Genomic DNA, 18225 nt, shown 5'->3' on the forward strand with positions numbered 1-18225 from the left:
TGTTGCAACATGGTAAACAGAATCAACACTAACAAGTAGTGTGACACAAGATTGAAAACAAAATCTGTAAATCAGTGACTTTTATTTCTTTTTAGCAATAGTTTCAGTACACAATCAATATATGTCGTGTCATAATAAATTTTATTTTTATTATTAGAAAAATCTAAGAAAATCTAATCTGTTGTGATCGTTTGGTATTATAATTATATAATAATCACTAATCTTAATGGACGCGATAGAAGTAAAAAACAATGAAGTTAGTTAAAAAAGAAATCGTCAAGATTTTTTATATTCTGAAATATGTTGACTAGATATTATTTTAATTTATTTCTTATTTCAATTTACTGCATTGATCTAATTGATATAAAAAAACATTACTGAATACTTGGAAGTTGCAGTTTAACGTGTTTTTACTTTTAAGGGATGAATCAAATATTACAATCCACTGTATATTTAGTTAATACCTTCCAATCCGGAATATATGAAACACACCAAAAGCATTAAGCTCCATGGATTTCTCACAGTTCATTGGAGCTATTTTTCGCTGGATTTTATCTGACTCATTTGGATTTACTTTACACTTATCAGTGAGTTGAAAACAGTCAAGCTTTTGTGTCTATTGACCCATTTCCTGCGTGAAACGGTTTTTAGCAGGTATTCGACTGCATACACCACCTTCTTTAAACCACAGAGCCGTGTATATATATATTTCTGTAGCAAAGTTTCGCAAATATTCACAAGTAATATTTATGGCGGCTTTATACATATAAAACATTCGCTGTTTGGGGAGCTAGCGACACTTTCGAACGCAAGAAAATAAAATAGCAACTCATTTGGACAAAGACGTAACTATTATATATAAAAAATGCGTAACGTAACTGACCAAAAAAACTATATTTTTATGCTCAAAGTATGCAATAGACAATGCGTCTACCTAAATAAAAACCACCTTTTCAATATACGTCTTTGCATTAACTCTTTGAACGCAGAAATCGACTAAAGTCGCATAATTGATTTACGCAAAAATCAGTAAAAAAAAAAGCTTTTCAAGAAACACTTTTTTTTTGAATAAACATAAAATATCATTTTAAATAAATAAAAATGAAAAAATCAAAACATTTAAACACAGTATTAAAAAAAACCAATTCAGTATTATTTTTGATTAGCGCGTCCAAAGGGTTAACGACCTTTAGAATGTGTTTATCTAGCAATTTTCATTCATTCAAGGTGTTGTTCAAATAAACAAGCGATGAAATTAGCCAACCAATTTCTGCATTTTTGTAATTTATAAGAGACATCTCAAATCAATTAAATTGTACGATTAAACTTAATACACTGTTACCAGCTTTTCGGCGTTTAGTTTAGCTGCAAAGTAACACCCCTTCAGCTTTAAAACTCGATATTAGTATCACTCGATTTAAAGGGTAGTTATTTTTACTTTTAACCAAATTAATTGCATCGACTTTGCCATTTCTTTTAAAAAGTTTTTGTACTGATGATTGATAAAATTGTCTTGTCAATAGCCTAATTGCGGAATACACAATAATACCAATTTGTAAATCATTTTGATTTAAAAATATTTTTACCACGAAAGCTAATGATCAATTGGTTAGGAAATAAATTAAAGTGTAATATATATTAAATTATTTAGAATTATTAAACTGACACGTTTTTTTCTCTCTACTGTATCTAAAATAATTTTAACATATACGAGCAGTTGATTTAAATAAAAAGTAATGAGACTTTAAGCTACAGTTTTAATAAATGCAAATAGCAAAATTTAATATTTAGTAGTGAGTAAATATATTAAATATTTTACTACCGTTTATTGAATTATACAATTGATTGTTTCCGGTATCAATAGATAGAAAACAAATTATTTAAAAGCTAAAAAATATTTACAACATATTTAACATTTGTTTATCGACTATTAGTCCACATTTTACACAACAGGATCAAAAATAGCATCCTTCCAAGAATTTTGCTCTACACACCTGTCGGTTAAATATGTCCTATGTGACGGAAACAGAAACGAGAAATGCTAATGATGGCACGACAAAAAATATATTATACACACAGTCCGCCTATTAATCATACACTGAGATAATATATAAAAAAAAGATTTGAGAACTATCTGATTATTATACTATGTATATCGTACATATATCGTTAAGAAAATAATTTTAATTAAGCGTATCAAAAGTACTTACCGACACCACGGAAGTCTTGTCGTCTTCTTCGCCCCCCTGTAGACATAAAAAAACAAATATTAAAATATAAGTTATATAAAAAAATCTCTAGTAATAAAATTTAATTAGATTTAATCGCGCACGAGTCTCCTGCAGTGATAAAATCGGATTATGTTTCAATATTGAAAACGAAAATGACAGTAAAGTGAGTTTATTTTATTGACAAGCATTACATTTTTCGAGAGGTATTTCTCAAATATTTAAAATAAAAGTTCAATGATTAGTTATGTTTTTATTTATTTATACACCTACTCAGTCTTTTACGTGTTTATATATATAGTTTAAACAGGTCTAAATAATCAATTTATATGATATAATATCTTAAGTAATATGATTTAATAGTTCATCTTTAATTATTATTAAATATATAATAAAAATTACTAATTTAAATAATATATAATGAAGTAATCATAGTTTAAATTTTTAATTAAAAAATTTAATTTGTTATTAATGTGAAACTTTTTCAGTTGTAATAATATACATAGTGAATAAAATATGTGTAATAAATTTCAATTAATTAATTTTTAATGAATTAAAAAAATATTTTATTTAATGTCTATAATGTATTATAATGACATTAAATAAGAAACAAGTTATATGATAAAGAGAAATATTATATAAGGATATATAGAAAACGTCTCGTAATTTAAATTTTAATTAAGTTTGACTAATAAAAAATATTAGATAAAATCATAGAACATATTATTCAAAGCAAAAAATACAAATTAAGCAAACAATAGTAAATCTAATGGGGGAATATATTCATGCATATTTATTATACAATTAAATAATGGAAACGCGCGAAATGTTCGAAAACGCGTTAACGAGTTTTCCTCGTATGCGCGTATGCGTATAAAGTAAGTGCGTTGTTAAGATAAGAATAACAAACAGATTTACGGGAACAAATTTGTATTCTTGTTATTATTTCAATTATAAAGCGGTCGTAGATTAGATCTAGTACTACAGTACGTTTCGATCGAATTCCCAGAAGAGCGCCAGTCAACGCCACACATTGTATACAAATATGTAGATTCATATAACATAAATAAGAAGTAGCTATGTATAGTAATAAACAATCGATTGTTTTATATATAGAGAAAAAATTCACCAAAAATGGATTTAGTCAATTATTCATTTTTAAGAGGTTGCAATTACAAAATGCACAAAATTACTATGCATAAAAAGTGCTGAACCTATGTAAAAATAATTCACGCACTCCGGTGATGTATACCCAATGTACATATATTATAAAAATTTGTATATTGCAATATAAATCGCAACACGTCATTATTTTTAATAATGCATTATTAGTCTATGTATCTATTACACCAGCGGTTCCCAACCTGTGGTACGCGTACCACCGGTGGTACTCAAAAAATAATGAGTAATGGCGGACATAAAAAGTAAAAAAAATCAGTCATAAAAATATCATTTAAACTATTGTATTTTTCCTAAATGTAATTTTTCAGAAAAACTCAATGACGATCTTTATTGTAACGATAAAATTAAAAGTACGATTAAGAAATTAGATTTTTGAAAACAGTGTATCGAAAACAATCAACCGGAAGTATTCGAAACTCTATATACTTTTTTGGTTAAAAATAAGGTTAGCTTGTCTCAAGATTTACGATAACATATAATATTTCATTTAACAGGATTAAAATCGTCTTTCATGGAGTATTTTCCAAAACCCGAAAATAAAGATAATAATTAAATTTCAAACCCCTTATTTGCAGAAAATTTAGAAAAAGCTTCATCGTTATTAATAAAAAATAAAGAAAATTTAATAGATTTATCAAGTGACAAGACTATACAAGTTAAATTCGAACGAAACAATCTAATTAATTTTTGGTTAAGCATCGATAAAGAATATGAAGAACTTTCTGAAAAAGCTCTAAAATTTTTATTACGTTCACTAGTACAGAATTAGTAGAAAAAATTTTTTCTTCATGTATTTTAAAAAAAAATAAGTATCGAAACAAATTGGACGCAGGTGTAGATTTAAGGGTATATCTCAAATTATTTGAACAAAAATTTCCAAAAATTATGTTCTTCGAAACAAGCACAAGGATCTCATTAAATTTATTTTGCTTATAAAATTGTGCTTATATTTTCGTAAAATTTGTTTAAAAATTAAACTTATATCTTGATAATAATGTATTATAATCATAAGCAACACTTTCATAACTATTATTTTCGATAATAAATAGAAAATTTTGGTAATAAAAATATTTTTAAATACAATTTCAATAATATTATTATATTTAAAACAACAATTTAGCTTGTGGCGCTGCTGTAAATTTGTAAAAATGAAATTGTAAATTGTCTCGTTTTCATCAGAATAATTTTTACGTTTACCGTGTTTAAATAATTTTGTATAAATATATTTTCTATTAATATCGGTAGTTTTTGGGAAAAAATTGCCTGCGGCGCAATACATTTTTTTATACAAGTAATTTAATTTAATTCTATGTGTTTTTTTTTTAATAAAAATTAGTTGTTAAAAAAATACTTCTTTAAATGTCATGGTTTTGAATTTCGACAAAAAATGAGCTTCGGCACCTTTTATTTAAAAAAAAAAAACATTGTGATATGTAAAGTTCAAATGTCTTATTTTTATCAGAAAAAATAAAACCTTTGGTATTTTTATAAACTTAAATTAATTGATTTCTGGGATATATAGTCACCCTATAAAATTTATAATGCAAATAGAATAACAAATTTCTCGAAATACAATCATTTTTACGAAGTGGTACAATTAAGCGTGATGTACTACCAAGTGGTACGCGAGACAAAAAAGGTTGGGAAACGCTGTATTACACTATTGAATTAAATTCATAAAAAGGACGATAATTTTCACATTAAAAATAATAGATCAGTTGCATGGTTATCAGCTCCTGTTAAATTATTTGAAACAGTTATCCATAGTTGGGTTTCAATGAGCTTTTGTTCGTCCAACAACATGGATTTCATACCACCTATTTAACGGTCCCTAACCTTCTGCCTTTCATCAAAACAGTGAGCAAATCAATTAATTAAAAGTACAAGTAAACGTTGTACTATATAATAATTTTGAAAAAGCCCTTGACATTATTGGTTAAATAAAAAAATACTAGAAGTGGAAATTGCCATAGCTCATATAAAAAAAACATAACAAGACCGTTCAAAAATCAAAGTTACTTAACTTTCGAAGAAACTTTATCGAAACCGAAAGATTTTCATCACTCTTCAGTGATTTTTATCAAATACCAATACTGAGTCGGTGTCTAATATTTAAAAGATCAGGGTTCGAATCACATATGAACTCTAGTGTTTTTTAATTCCTTTATATCCAAGAGATAAGTGTTAGTTATATATAATTATAATTATAATCAAGCATCAAAGATTATGTTTTCCCAAACTTTTCTAATCTCACGGATAATTATCGTGATAGAGAATTAAAATAAAATATTGATAAAACACTGATATATCACTGATTTACATACTATTAGGTAATCCCGGAATTAATGTCGTTTTTTTAATAGGCAACTTTGGCTTAGTATTTTTGGGTCCGATGAGCAGTGAAGACGTGCGTTGTAATTTTTTTCTTCTCTGTGATCCTTTGCCTTTCTTTTAAACAAAAAAAAACTTTTCTACCCCATTTACAAACAATGGCAGAGACGTGTCCTTCGGAAACACATTTAAGAAACTGTATGCTGTTTTCGTTTCATTCAAAAAAAACTGCGACAGAAGCAACAGAATGCATTTATGACATTTACGATGATATACTGGACAAAAGAAAGTGCCAAAGTGGGTTCAAAAAATTTCCAACGGGCAATCTCGATTTGAAGGACGAGCTTCGAAGTGGACGGCCCAGTCTAGTGGATAGTCCAGCTCTAAAGGCGGAAATCGAAGCAAATCCGATTATGACCATTGATGAATTATCGAAGAAAGTCGGCACATCACGGTCGAACACCCATCGTTATCTTGAGAAACTGCGAAAAGTTAAAAAATAAGGTATCTCGGTTCTTCACGCGCTCACCGACGCAACAAAGCTCAACGCCTCAACACATGCAAAATACTGCAAGAAAAGCAACATTTTACCCCGTTTCTCCATGACTTTATCACCAGAGACGAAAAATGGGTTCTTTATCATGATATAAAAAAATAGAAACAATGGTTAAATCGAGGTCAAACCCCAATTCCAACACCAAAACCAGGACTACATCCTCGGAAAGCATTATTGTGTGTGTGGTGGGATTCGAAAGGTGTAATTTATTATAATGTTTTAAAACAAGGGCAAACTGGTACTGCAGCCCTCTATTGTGAACAGATGGACAAATTAAATACGACGTTACAAAAAATTAGACCTGCTCTTGTAAATAAAAGTAATGTCATTCTTCAACATGATAACGCCCAGCCGTATGTTGCCGATATTACCCGTAAAAAAATCCAGGACCTTAGATGGGATGTTTTATTGCATCCACCCTATTCTCTGGACTTGGTACCGAGCAACTTTCACTTATTTCGCTTTTTAGAAACGCAATTAGGGAACAAAAAATTCGACAATTCGACAAAAACTGAAATCGGGTCTTTCGGAGTTCTTCGAATCTAAACCAAAAGCCTTTTATGAATAAGGAATTTTAGATCTAGTAACAAGATGGCAAAGAGTCGTAGATAACACTAGAAATTACTTTGTATTAAAAAAATATTAAATAATTGAAAAAAAAAATAAGTTTGAGTTTTAATAAAAACGACATTAATTCCGGGATTACCTAATAGTATCTCACTACTTAATTGAGCCCATAAATATGAAAGTAGTGTAAGTAATTATTTCGTGTCACACTGTTATAAATTAATATTAAATGATTGTAGAACATTTGAAACGTTATTTGCTTTATATTTAATATATGATACATCCTAGAAAGTACGATTTGCAAACATTCACAAGAGAGAGCATTCATTATCTCATAAAAATTGTATAATACGATTACAAAGTATTACGCGCGTTCGCTTTAGAAACGAATCCGTTATAAGCATCACATGAAAATTTTACGAGGCTTTCAAATTTTCAAATCGAACATTTGCCCCGTACTTTGTAAATGCAATAAGCATAAAATTTTAATTTACAGCGTTCGTAAACATCATTTAACTGATTCGTGGAACAACAAAAACTTTAGTTCGAAATATTTGACGAGTATCTATTGTTTGTGCTTTAATATTTCAAAAGTCATATAATTAGGAATTTAGCAATGAACTTTGAAAAAGGTGTGAATAACTACCGACAGTAAAATTACTGTACAACTATTGTTACGTAGTTGTTATATTAATTCTGAAGATAAATTTAAATTAACACTTGCGCGAACCTCTAATGCAGACTAATGAAAGATTTTAAAATAATATAAAACAATCGTTAAGTTGCTGAGCAAAGCAATGTTGATTAGTTTAACCTCATTTTTACGTTTTTTTAATATGGTTTCTAATATGTAATATGAATATCTACAAATATTGTATAATAAGTACTATATAATGTCGCTAGTATAAATCGCAAATATATGACTATATTTAAACTTTAATTTTAATTAAACTGTACTTATATATACAATAAACAAAGTATTTCTCCGTTACATAAAATATACAATATTTTATTATACGTGTACAATTTTTTAATAAAATTTACGAAAATGGGCTTTTAAATTTAATGTTCAGATATAATACAATAAATCAATTTCGTTTTTATTTATAACTGTTGATTTGGGTTTTTTTCGTGAACAATACATACAGGTACATGTCGTCATCCAGGACCGGTACAACGGTATACCGGTTTTATTGAGGAGACATAAAACCGAATTCGGATATGGCGTTAGCCGAGCGAAAGATCGTTGCACCATTGTTCACTTAATGATTTTTTTATTTGGATGTCGGTTAAATGTTATAACCATACATATGAATTAACCAATACTTGTCACGTATGTATATAAACTCATTTTAAAAATATTATTAAATTCTTAAGGCACTGTATTATATTTAAACAACAAATTTAAACTGAGAAAAAAATAAACTGCAAATAAAACATATTTGCTGTTAAATATAAATTACCAAAAATGTTATAGCACGATTGTAGATTGTATATTTCACTCGCAGACAAAAAATAACAAACACTACTTAAAAACAGATGAATATCAAATATAACTGTGATATTCAAAATTATAATAAAACAACGAAATAAGCGTCACTTAATGCTTGTATTTAACCCTTAAATGCATGGTGTTGCAAATCTGCAACAATTTATTTAAGCGCTTATAACTCAGTCTACGTTTAATAAAGGAACTCTATTGCACAATGTTACATGTGTGTAACAAACGCCGAGCCATTGCGTCTTCAAATCATTTCGCGTGATAATGCCATTTAAAAAAAATTCGTTAGATGCAAATGTGTCACATTTTTATGAATTTCAATATTTGTTTTCATTGGTGCTAGTGAATATAAAACGAAATAAAATTAATTTATATACTCCAAAAATATTAGTCTATTATTGTTTATTTATTTTTGATTTCTATTTTTTGTAATAGTTGCATAAAATAAACAAAACATGCAGTTGTTGACACTGGCCCATATTGACCAAGAGGAACAGATGCAAAATTCCGAAATGCAATGGAATTTCACAAACAATGTGTGAAAAATGTGGTGTGGTCTTATGTTTTAATAATAAGAAAAATTATTTTAAGAATTTCGACTTGTAAATATTTTTTGTATATTTTTAACTTTAATATTCTTTGTTCGCGTTCTGCATGATGTTGCATATTTACAACAAGCAATGTTTTAAAAATATAATCCACAAATAAGCCTTATTATTTTTGCCGTCATTTTCAGCCTAATTTTAGTAAATCTAGCATTTTTCTGGCATCATTTTTTATAACAAAAAATTAGGAATTGCTGTATTAAATTATTTATTGCATATACGTTTAATTAAAGGAAACTAATATTTTTATTGTATATTATAAGATTTAAAAAAACTTATGTTAATTAGTATTGATTTTCATCTGTATCACATATACAATAAAAACGATTTGCTACACAAGACTCCATTTAAAAATGTTGAAGACTTGAAGTTGAACTAAAATGCGAAATATATTATCAAATAACGCACATTGTTAAAAAATAAGGACTGCTTTAAATTTCTATTTCGATTCTAAGTAATATATTTTAATAAATTAAAAAAACGCATATTTAGTTAAATATATATAGTATATAACGATTTTTATATTTAAATTTAGATATTTGAAAGTTATTAATTAAGTTCTAATGAAAATTTAAGTAAAAATCTACTCAGGTTTTACCTTAGTATTTTATATATATTAGAAAAAAGATTTTTTTTCACTATTAAAAAAACAAATAAAATAACATATGTATAATAAATATAATTTCATATACATGACCTTTGAGAGTTATTAATAAATTCAGATAAAAAGTTTAATAACAATGTACTTATTTTAAGCATTTTATTATAGTGAAAAAAACATTTAATTTATTATTTCACAATTTGAAAAAAAATATAAACAAGGTTAGAAAATAAAGTGATTAAGTTATATAATAAACATTTATTTATAATTAGGAAAAAAAAATATTTTTGAAAATAAAAAAATACTTAGAAAAAAACATAACATAATAAAGGGGCACTCCAATAAATGTGTTATATCTCAAAAAATCGTGAAAACCCATTATTTTAATTTTATTTTTTATTAAATCTTCCGTTGTAACCTGACAGTGTCAGTCCAATGCGCTACAACGGGGTAAATCTGTACTGACTGAATAAGTCAATCAGATATAATGAATACCTACAAGTAAGTATTAACCACCACTGAAAGTCTGGAAATCTGTGATATCTATATTAATATATAATCAATAGATGTCACAGCAGTTGGGGCCAGTTTCTGATTAATAATAGCACATTTTTATAAATAAAATTCAATTGAACCTGCAACCTCAGAGTTATTAGTCTGATACGTTACGGACTACGCTATTCCGTCCTTTGCTATGTTTATGAATGTCACGTGGATAAACAAATTTCGCTGGAACTTTTTTTACCACAAAATGATTGACATGTTCGTATTAAAACATATTCGTATAATTTGTGTGTTTATGAGGTTAAGTTATCATTTTTAAGATAATCTATTCAATTAGTATAAATTACATAATAAGATTAAAAAATAAGTAACACAATTTTGTATCGAATATGCTAACTTATATTTTATTACATTTTTAAAATTTATATTGTATTCTGTAATACACTGAAAGATATTTCAATATTAGATTTTTCATTATAGCAATAAATTTAGTAAATACTTAAATTTTAACCAGCTTCAGATCATATTTATACAGCATATTTGAGAGTTACAATAAAAAAATATATGACTTTAGTTTAAAGAAAACACATTAAAAAATATTGATTTTTTATTTTTATAAAATAATAAGCAAAGAGTACATTTTTTTCTATAAGTAACCATTGCTTTTATTTTATCTTAAAAAACCGGCTAAATTTATTGTTTTGCGACATTTTTGCATTTTACTGATTATGATTATGAATATTAAAACATTTATATGTAACTATTATTTATAAGTTAGATATTATACTAATATCAACTATTAGTAATGAAAATCTGAGTGAACCAGTACATCTCTAACTGTCCAACAGCTTGAGAATTCCTGCTTGGATCGGTCAACAAGCATCCTAGGCATGTGTATATATATATGTATATATGCAAATATCTCGGGCTTAGTCATGAATCAATTTCGATACGGGGAACACATGCTAGGCTTTAATATTTTTGGGATATCATCATAATTCGAGAAGAGGGCACGAGACTCGCATTCGGCATGTCCGAGACCACGGGGTACCCCAACAGTTAGACGCATACAAAACAAACAGAAAAAGACCAAATCGGACATCACGCGGTATATTTATGCGACGGATGCGACCGTTAATAATGTTATTAAGGCGATGTCTTTCGAGAAATGTGACGAAACAATAATGAACGACCGAGAGCCTTATGCTGAGCGAGTGTCTCGATTTATTGCGTATGTATCCATCCGTGGAAGGAAAACGTAGTATCGGTTCTTGGGATAAGGATAAAAAAATCAAATGCGCGGCCTCAACAAGGCCATGGAATCCTTGGCTCTGTCGGGTACTTGTCGACTGTCGAAGGGAAATGTAAGATCTCGCGAAACGTTCAACATTCACTGATCGACTCGAAAGAGATAATCAAATAAATTTAATTTACTTAAAAAACTTTTCTTTTCATCCATTACACTAAACCAATTTTAGATTGATGCCTTTAAAGTACACATCCAATAAAAATATTCATAGTTAAATAAAGTAGCATGCAAAAAATCAGCTTCGTAATCATCATATTTATTTTTCTAAACTATTTTAATTAAAATATATATCATATAAAAATTAATAAATTAATAATAAAACAGTCTTTAAAAAATTAACAATTAACAGTAATTACTGAAATTATTGTTATTTTGTTGCAATATTGCTAAAACACGGTATGAAATTAATCAACGATTCAACGAGTTCGTGGTCTAGTTCGTCGTGGCATACTTTATCGATCACTTCAATATTTTTTGCTCGTTGAATTATGCAATTTTTTTCTTAAGTATGCCCCAAAGATGTTCTGTATAGGGATTGCAATAATATCGCGATTTTCAAAACCGGTATTATCGAAAGAAAAAACAAACTATAGTGGTATTACCGGTATTGTCATTTTTTTTTTTATTAATTGGTAATAAAAAAGACCAAAAAATAATGTCTATTCATTTAAACTCGAACTAAATGCTAAAGTTTATGCTGTAATATTGTTGAATGCTGGCTGATACATGCTTTCGAATTTTGCATCAATATTTTCTTTGAAAATATTGAATGAAAATATAGTAACTATTATCGTCTTAATATTTTTTTTGGGAAATATAATAATGCTCACAGTAAATTTTTTTTTGTGTGTGTGGTGATAGTGCATTACGAAACTCTTAAGCTTGAGCAAAAAAAGTGATTATATGGAAAGGCATGCAAAAGTTAATAGAAGTCGAAGAGTTCTACAACATGACAATACGCGTTCCCATGTGTCGAAATTGACTTTCGATAAAATCGATATGTTATCTCATCCACCTTATTCTCCAGACATTGCTCCTTCAGACTATTGTTTATTTCGATCATTGCAACAGTTCCTAAGCGAAAAAAATGCAGACAATGTGAAAATTTAGCTGTCAGGAATTTTTAAATCAAAGTCATTTAAAAAATGTAAATAATATATATTTCAAAGAAAATTATATTTTGATTCATTTAAAAAATTTTTGAAAATGATTTTTATTTTATTAAAAAACGACTTTTTTTAGTTCTTTTTTTAGGAAGAAATTTTCTTCACAATGGAACACAACATGTACAGCATCCATTGTCGTCATTTTTCTCAGAAATTGATCAAACCATCATTCTCCTCAGTGTTGAGAAGAGAAGCACGCTTCATTTATTTTTTATCTCGCACTTCAGGAACCAATTTGATTTTAAATTAATCTTAAAATATCTCACACAAAAGTATGATAAACCACACAGTGTGTTTCATACGTCAAAACAGTCGCATATTTTTTTATTTATGTACTAATCAGTACTTGAATAATCAAGAGTACACTGTATTTCTTTATCAAATGATCACTGCCTATCATGTGAGCACATCTTGATTTATTTATGATATGCGTATATGACACTGTTGAGCTATTTATTTGTTTAAGCATATTTTAATATGCTTGAAACTGGAAAAGAATAGGATCAGTATTTTTTAACTAGCATTCCCAGATAACTCCCAAATTTAATAAGTATCGTTAAAAAAATTTAGTAAAAGAAATATAAGAAATGTATATGAACTCGTACCTCTGATATCACAATATTTTTTCTTTGAATAAAAGGTCACAATTGACGAACCTCCATTCACAGGTCTCGGAAAACGGGTTCAAGCACACAGTATACCTACTGCGCCCGAAATCGTTTAAAATAAATATATATCTTGATTATTAAATCAAACACATCACATTACGGACGCTTATCTTGTCAATATCAAATTCTCCGGACTGTCTTGACAGGTTGACGACTCGACACAGGGGCATCAAAATTCTAAATAATTTATGTATATATATATTTTAAACATGGAATAAAAATTTAAATTGCTGCAATAAAACAGTATGTTTTAAATTGTTTCTAGCTAAGTAATCAATAGTTTTAATTTTTAAATATATTTTTTTTAATATATGCCAACCCTGAAGTGTCACAAAGATCGCCGAATCATCATCGAGTGTTTACGTTTGTCTGTTCTCATCACGGCCGGAGCCAAAGTAAGAGACCTCATGCTGTTCCGATGCCCGTCTTCTATTATTGGTCCGTATCTGAGAGGTAACCTTACAAATTGACCGTGCCGGTTAATTCGTCTGAATCGTGTATAATTGACCGTGTAAAATGCCCGTAATGATACACATGTCAAATAGTCGAATGTGTGATTGGTGAAACAAAAAAATATCTAGATATATGTTTTTTTTCGATTTTGATATTTGTTATGTGAAGCACATTGTACGTCTACTATAATTTTGATGACGAGTACTTTGAAATTAAATGGTTTCCAATGGATGCAAATTAATGATTTGGAGATACAACTTGCAGAATTTTGAAACAGCATCTTAGCTCAAAAGTTTGTTGACTTGAGGTCTAAAAGAATCTGAAAACAATCGTTTGGGGAATGAAGAGCCACTATACGTAATAGATTTAAAGTAATTGCTACTGATTACTGGACATTTTTAGTACCTGAAAAATCTAGCGATGGCTTTACTCAAAATTTTTTCCTTCACGTACTTTTATGCTTCTTGGCGCTAAATTATTTTAAAATAAATAAAATACACCGACTGGGCTTTGTGCACAAAATCAAAAAGATCTAGCAAATGCACTTCGACAAGAAAAATCACTAATGTAAAGAATTATTTGTTCCTGATTTTTTAATAAATACATATATCAAAAATATAATTATTATTTTACTAAGAAACATATTATTTTTTTTGGATATTTCTAGATTTGACACGGCACCTGAGATAAGCTAGGTTTTTTTTGGAATCGCTACAAAAAGAAATTGACATATCATTTACACTGATTTTGAAAAGTCATATGATAATGTTGTTCATGCCTTAATTAAAAAAAAATAGATAAGTTTGAGTTCTCACATACAATTATTTTTAATGAAACTTTTCAGATCATCGTTATAATGTTTTTTTGCGTTCCATTGAAGATCGCATAAAACTTAAATTCTATGTTAAAAATTTAAGTGGATTTTTTATTTTAAAAAACGCCACTTTTTTATACAAAATATGATCTGTGTTTTTAATAATAATACTTGATTGTAAATTTATGTTAATTTACTTATTACGCGATTATTTACGTTTTGTCCTTTACATTTAAAAGTTTCAGTGCTCGTGGTAAAATAATGACATTCAAATTTCACGACGCTAAAGCTCACCAAATCAAACTGAGTTTCAATTTTTTAATATTAGAAATTTTTAAACCATTCGTACGCTTTCTAGATTAATAAACCTGCATCACTGTTATTTTAAAAAGAAATACCTGATAATTTGAATATTGATAGTATCATACCTATAACTAAAATAAAAAAGTAAATAGGTTAAAGAAATGAGAGCAATTAACACGTTGCGTTGAATGAAAAAGGTAATGGAAGAAGTAGTAATCAAATATTTAAAGGATTTCATTATTTACCAAAACATTCTATGGAAACAACATTCTGAGTCTGCATTACAAATAGTTATAAATTATTGGTCGTTAGCCAAGGATATAAACAGAATAATTAGTGCAGTTTTCTTGGATTTTAAGAGAGCTTTCGAAACAATAGATAAATTAGAGAATATCGGTATAAGTAAAATAGTATTTATATGGTTTAATTTTTAAAAAAAGGTGAAATAAATTATGCGTATTCAAAAGAGAAAATAATATCTCAGTGTACCACAGGGGTCGAAATTAGGACCATTGCTGTTTATATTATATATTATATTTATTAATGATATAATTAATAATAGAAAAAAATATAAAATACATTTGTATGCAGACGACACTAAAATATTGCATAGGTGATAATGTTAAAGTAGTTGTAGATAATTTAAATAATGAATTAAGTATATAATGTAAATATGGTTAAAAAACTTAAACTAAATGTATGTTAATTATAAAAATATGTTAAATAATAATATAAAAATAGTTATAGATAACTCTATAATAGAAATAGTTGATAATATATAGAATATTTATTAAGTAATTTTAAATAAAAAATTACATTTAAGGAGCATTGTAATTATATATTAAAAAAGTAGAAAATTTGATATATTAGTCAGAATGAAAAATATGTTAACAGCTTAACAACTTAAACACAAAAAAATTACAATAGTATCATATTCTCCCATTTTATTTATTGTGCGATAATATTAGATATGTTTAATAAATTAGATAGACAAATGTTGCAAAAATTAAAAAATAGGGCAATGAGAGTAGACTTAAATAAAAATAGAGAAAATCACTAGTTGTGAAAATATGATTGATAGATTGGAATGGTTAAATGTTCAACAAATATTGAAGATGAACATTTTATTATTTATATAAAAGTAAGAAAATAATATGTTAGTAAAGTATTTTAATAAATATTTTGTAAGGAATAAAGATCTATATAAATATATTTAATACTAGAAGTAGAGACAATTTAAGGATAGTTAGAATTACGGAGGTGTTAATTTGTATAATAATAAAACTATAACGGGTTTCCTAAATGGAATAAAAAAATACCTTCGTGCATTAGGAAATAAATTAAAAAAATAGGATTTTTTTATTTTTTGTTTATGTTATATATTATATGTATTTTTAGTGAAAATTTATATGGTGTAAAATTTAGCTATTAAGGTAAATAAATTATTAAAATAAATTAATATATGAATTTGGAGAATGCCCTTCGACAAGGTCTATTTTCTGTTTGTATTATTATTTGATTAAATTTGTTCAGTGTATAAACAATTAGCCAAAAAAACTCCTATGCCTTATGTTTCTCTAGTATACTCATAATAAAAAGATTGCACTGGTACACCAAATAATTTATAAAATAAATATAATATAATAATATTTCTAAAATATATGTAAAAATCTTAATTAATATTATGATTTTAACAGATGGGACACTTTTATATTTATTGTATTAGGTAGTCATATTCTGCAGTGAGTTGCTGACATTTATCTCAAATAATGCACCCATGAATTGGACATTTAATTTAATATTTTTTTTATTAAACTTACAACAATGAAAAATAAGACAAAAATTGGTTCGTAACGTTTCAGACCAGAAACTCTGAGGCTGCGGCACTTTTTATTTATTATATAAAAATGCGCTATTAATAAAAAAAACTGGCTTTAGCTGCAGTGACATCTACTGAATTTAATGGTTAAAACTTACTTGTAGGTATTCATTATGTCTGATTGACTTATTCAGTTGTTGCAGATTTGCCCGTTGTAACGCATTGGGCTTACGCCTGTCAAGTTACAATGAAAGATTTAATAAAAATGAATAAATAAATACTATAAAAATGATTGAACATTATATTGTACCGCACGCCACTGAGCGCTTAAGTCAAAACATTCACCCAAATTTGTCAGTTATATTACAAATTAACGGACAATTTAATAACTTTTCAGGGCAAAAATAATATAGTTATGAGTATTATTATTTAATATCGGTGATCAAAATATAACTATAACAAAAAAAAAGAATCAGCTTATATAAATAATTTTAAATTGACTTTAGCTTCCTATATGATTTTTTACATACGATGGCTGAAAAGGTTAACAATGTCACTGTATATTTAAATTTAAATTGTTATGCACTGCTTTTAATGGAATAGTAATAGAATACTGCGAGCTTAGTTGTAGCGAAACAGTCATGAACAAAAATTTTGCCCTTAAAATATTACCTTACATCCGATACTCATGGTTAATGTATATTCATAGAAGAACCCAATATTAATAACTACGTATTTATTTAAAAAATGGTTCAAATTAAAAGTAGCTATGATACTTGATTATACTGAGAATTCATATTCTAATGTGTCCATCTCGGTAAATTTGATAACCACTGATCTGGACTCAAAATAAAAGTTTTTCCGTAAAAAAAACATACATACAATTTTGGTAGAGAACATACACATTCATTGTAGGAAGGTGCACGTGTATTTTCCGGTATCTCTCTCTCTTTCTCCCCACACGTGAATTTCGGTCTCGTATTAAAACCGAATGGATAATGGTGTTTCCCGGTGGAAAAATGGCCCCTGGACACGCGGTCAAAAACGGCGGATAATTAACTACCCCACTTGCGGGGTTTGGGGATGTTTTGCGCATTAACAACGACACCCCGTGTGCCTTTTGTTGCCGTGTACCTGTCGACCGACAACATTCATCAAACTCATTAATATGCCCTTATTAATATTTATACATCGACCATATACAACAAACATACACAACGACTATATTTAAAAAAAAAAATTCGCGCGTGCCGTAATGGGGCCCTCGGCGTTGTGCGGGCCCCAAGGGACTGAGACCCCCCCATAAATGTGTTGGGTTAAAAATTATATCAATAACCATAAATTAAACAAAAGTACTTTGACTGAAAAAATAAAGAAACCATATTTTATATAATTTAATAAATATATTATTCAATAAAATGCATAATATTTAATGATAATTTTACAAGACCAAGATGATCGAAGTCTATTTAATTAAAAATATATATTAAAAAATATTAAAATCAAACAATATGAATCGGACCAGCTCCTCATGATGACAGTATTAAGATGCATCGCAAAGTGTGGTTTTCATCGCTAAAACCGATATGAAAAGTTGCATTGAACGCGTTGCTTGAAG

At 27.7% G+C, this 18225-nt stretch overlaps 1 protein-coding gene across 2 annotated transcripts in view; it reads right to left on the reverse strand.

The window, feature by feature from the left end:
• Positions 1-18225, reverse strand: part of sowah (ankyrin repeat domain family member sosondowah) — a 260833-nt gene that overhangs the window by 203834 nt on the left and 38774 nt on the right. For both annotated transcript variants that reach the window (XM_088187790.1, XM_088187791.1), the window contains exon 3: positions 2211-2246. In XM_088187790.1, the coding sequence (XP_088043916.1) occupies positions 2211-2246 (36 nt within the window). The remainder of the gene's footprint in view (positions 1-2210; positions 2247-18225) is intronic.

Source organism: Plectrocnemia conspersa, unplaced genomic scaffold, assembly GCF_051122295.1.
Source record: "Plectrocnemia conspersa isolate PC_06_02 unplaced genomic scaffold, ASM5112229v1 ptg000006l, whole genome shotgun sequence".
Lineage (NCBI taxonomy): Eukaryota > Metazoa > Arthropoda > Insecta > Trichoptera > Polycentropodidae > Plectrocnemia > Plectrocnemia conspersa.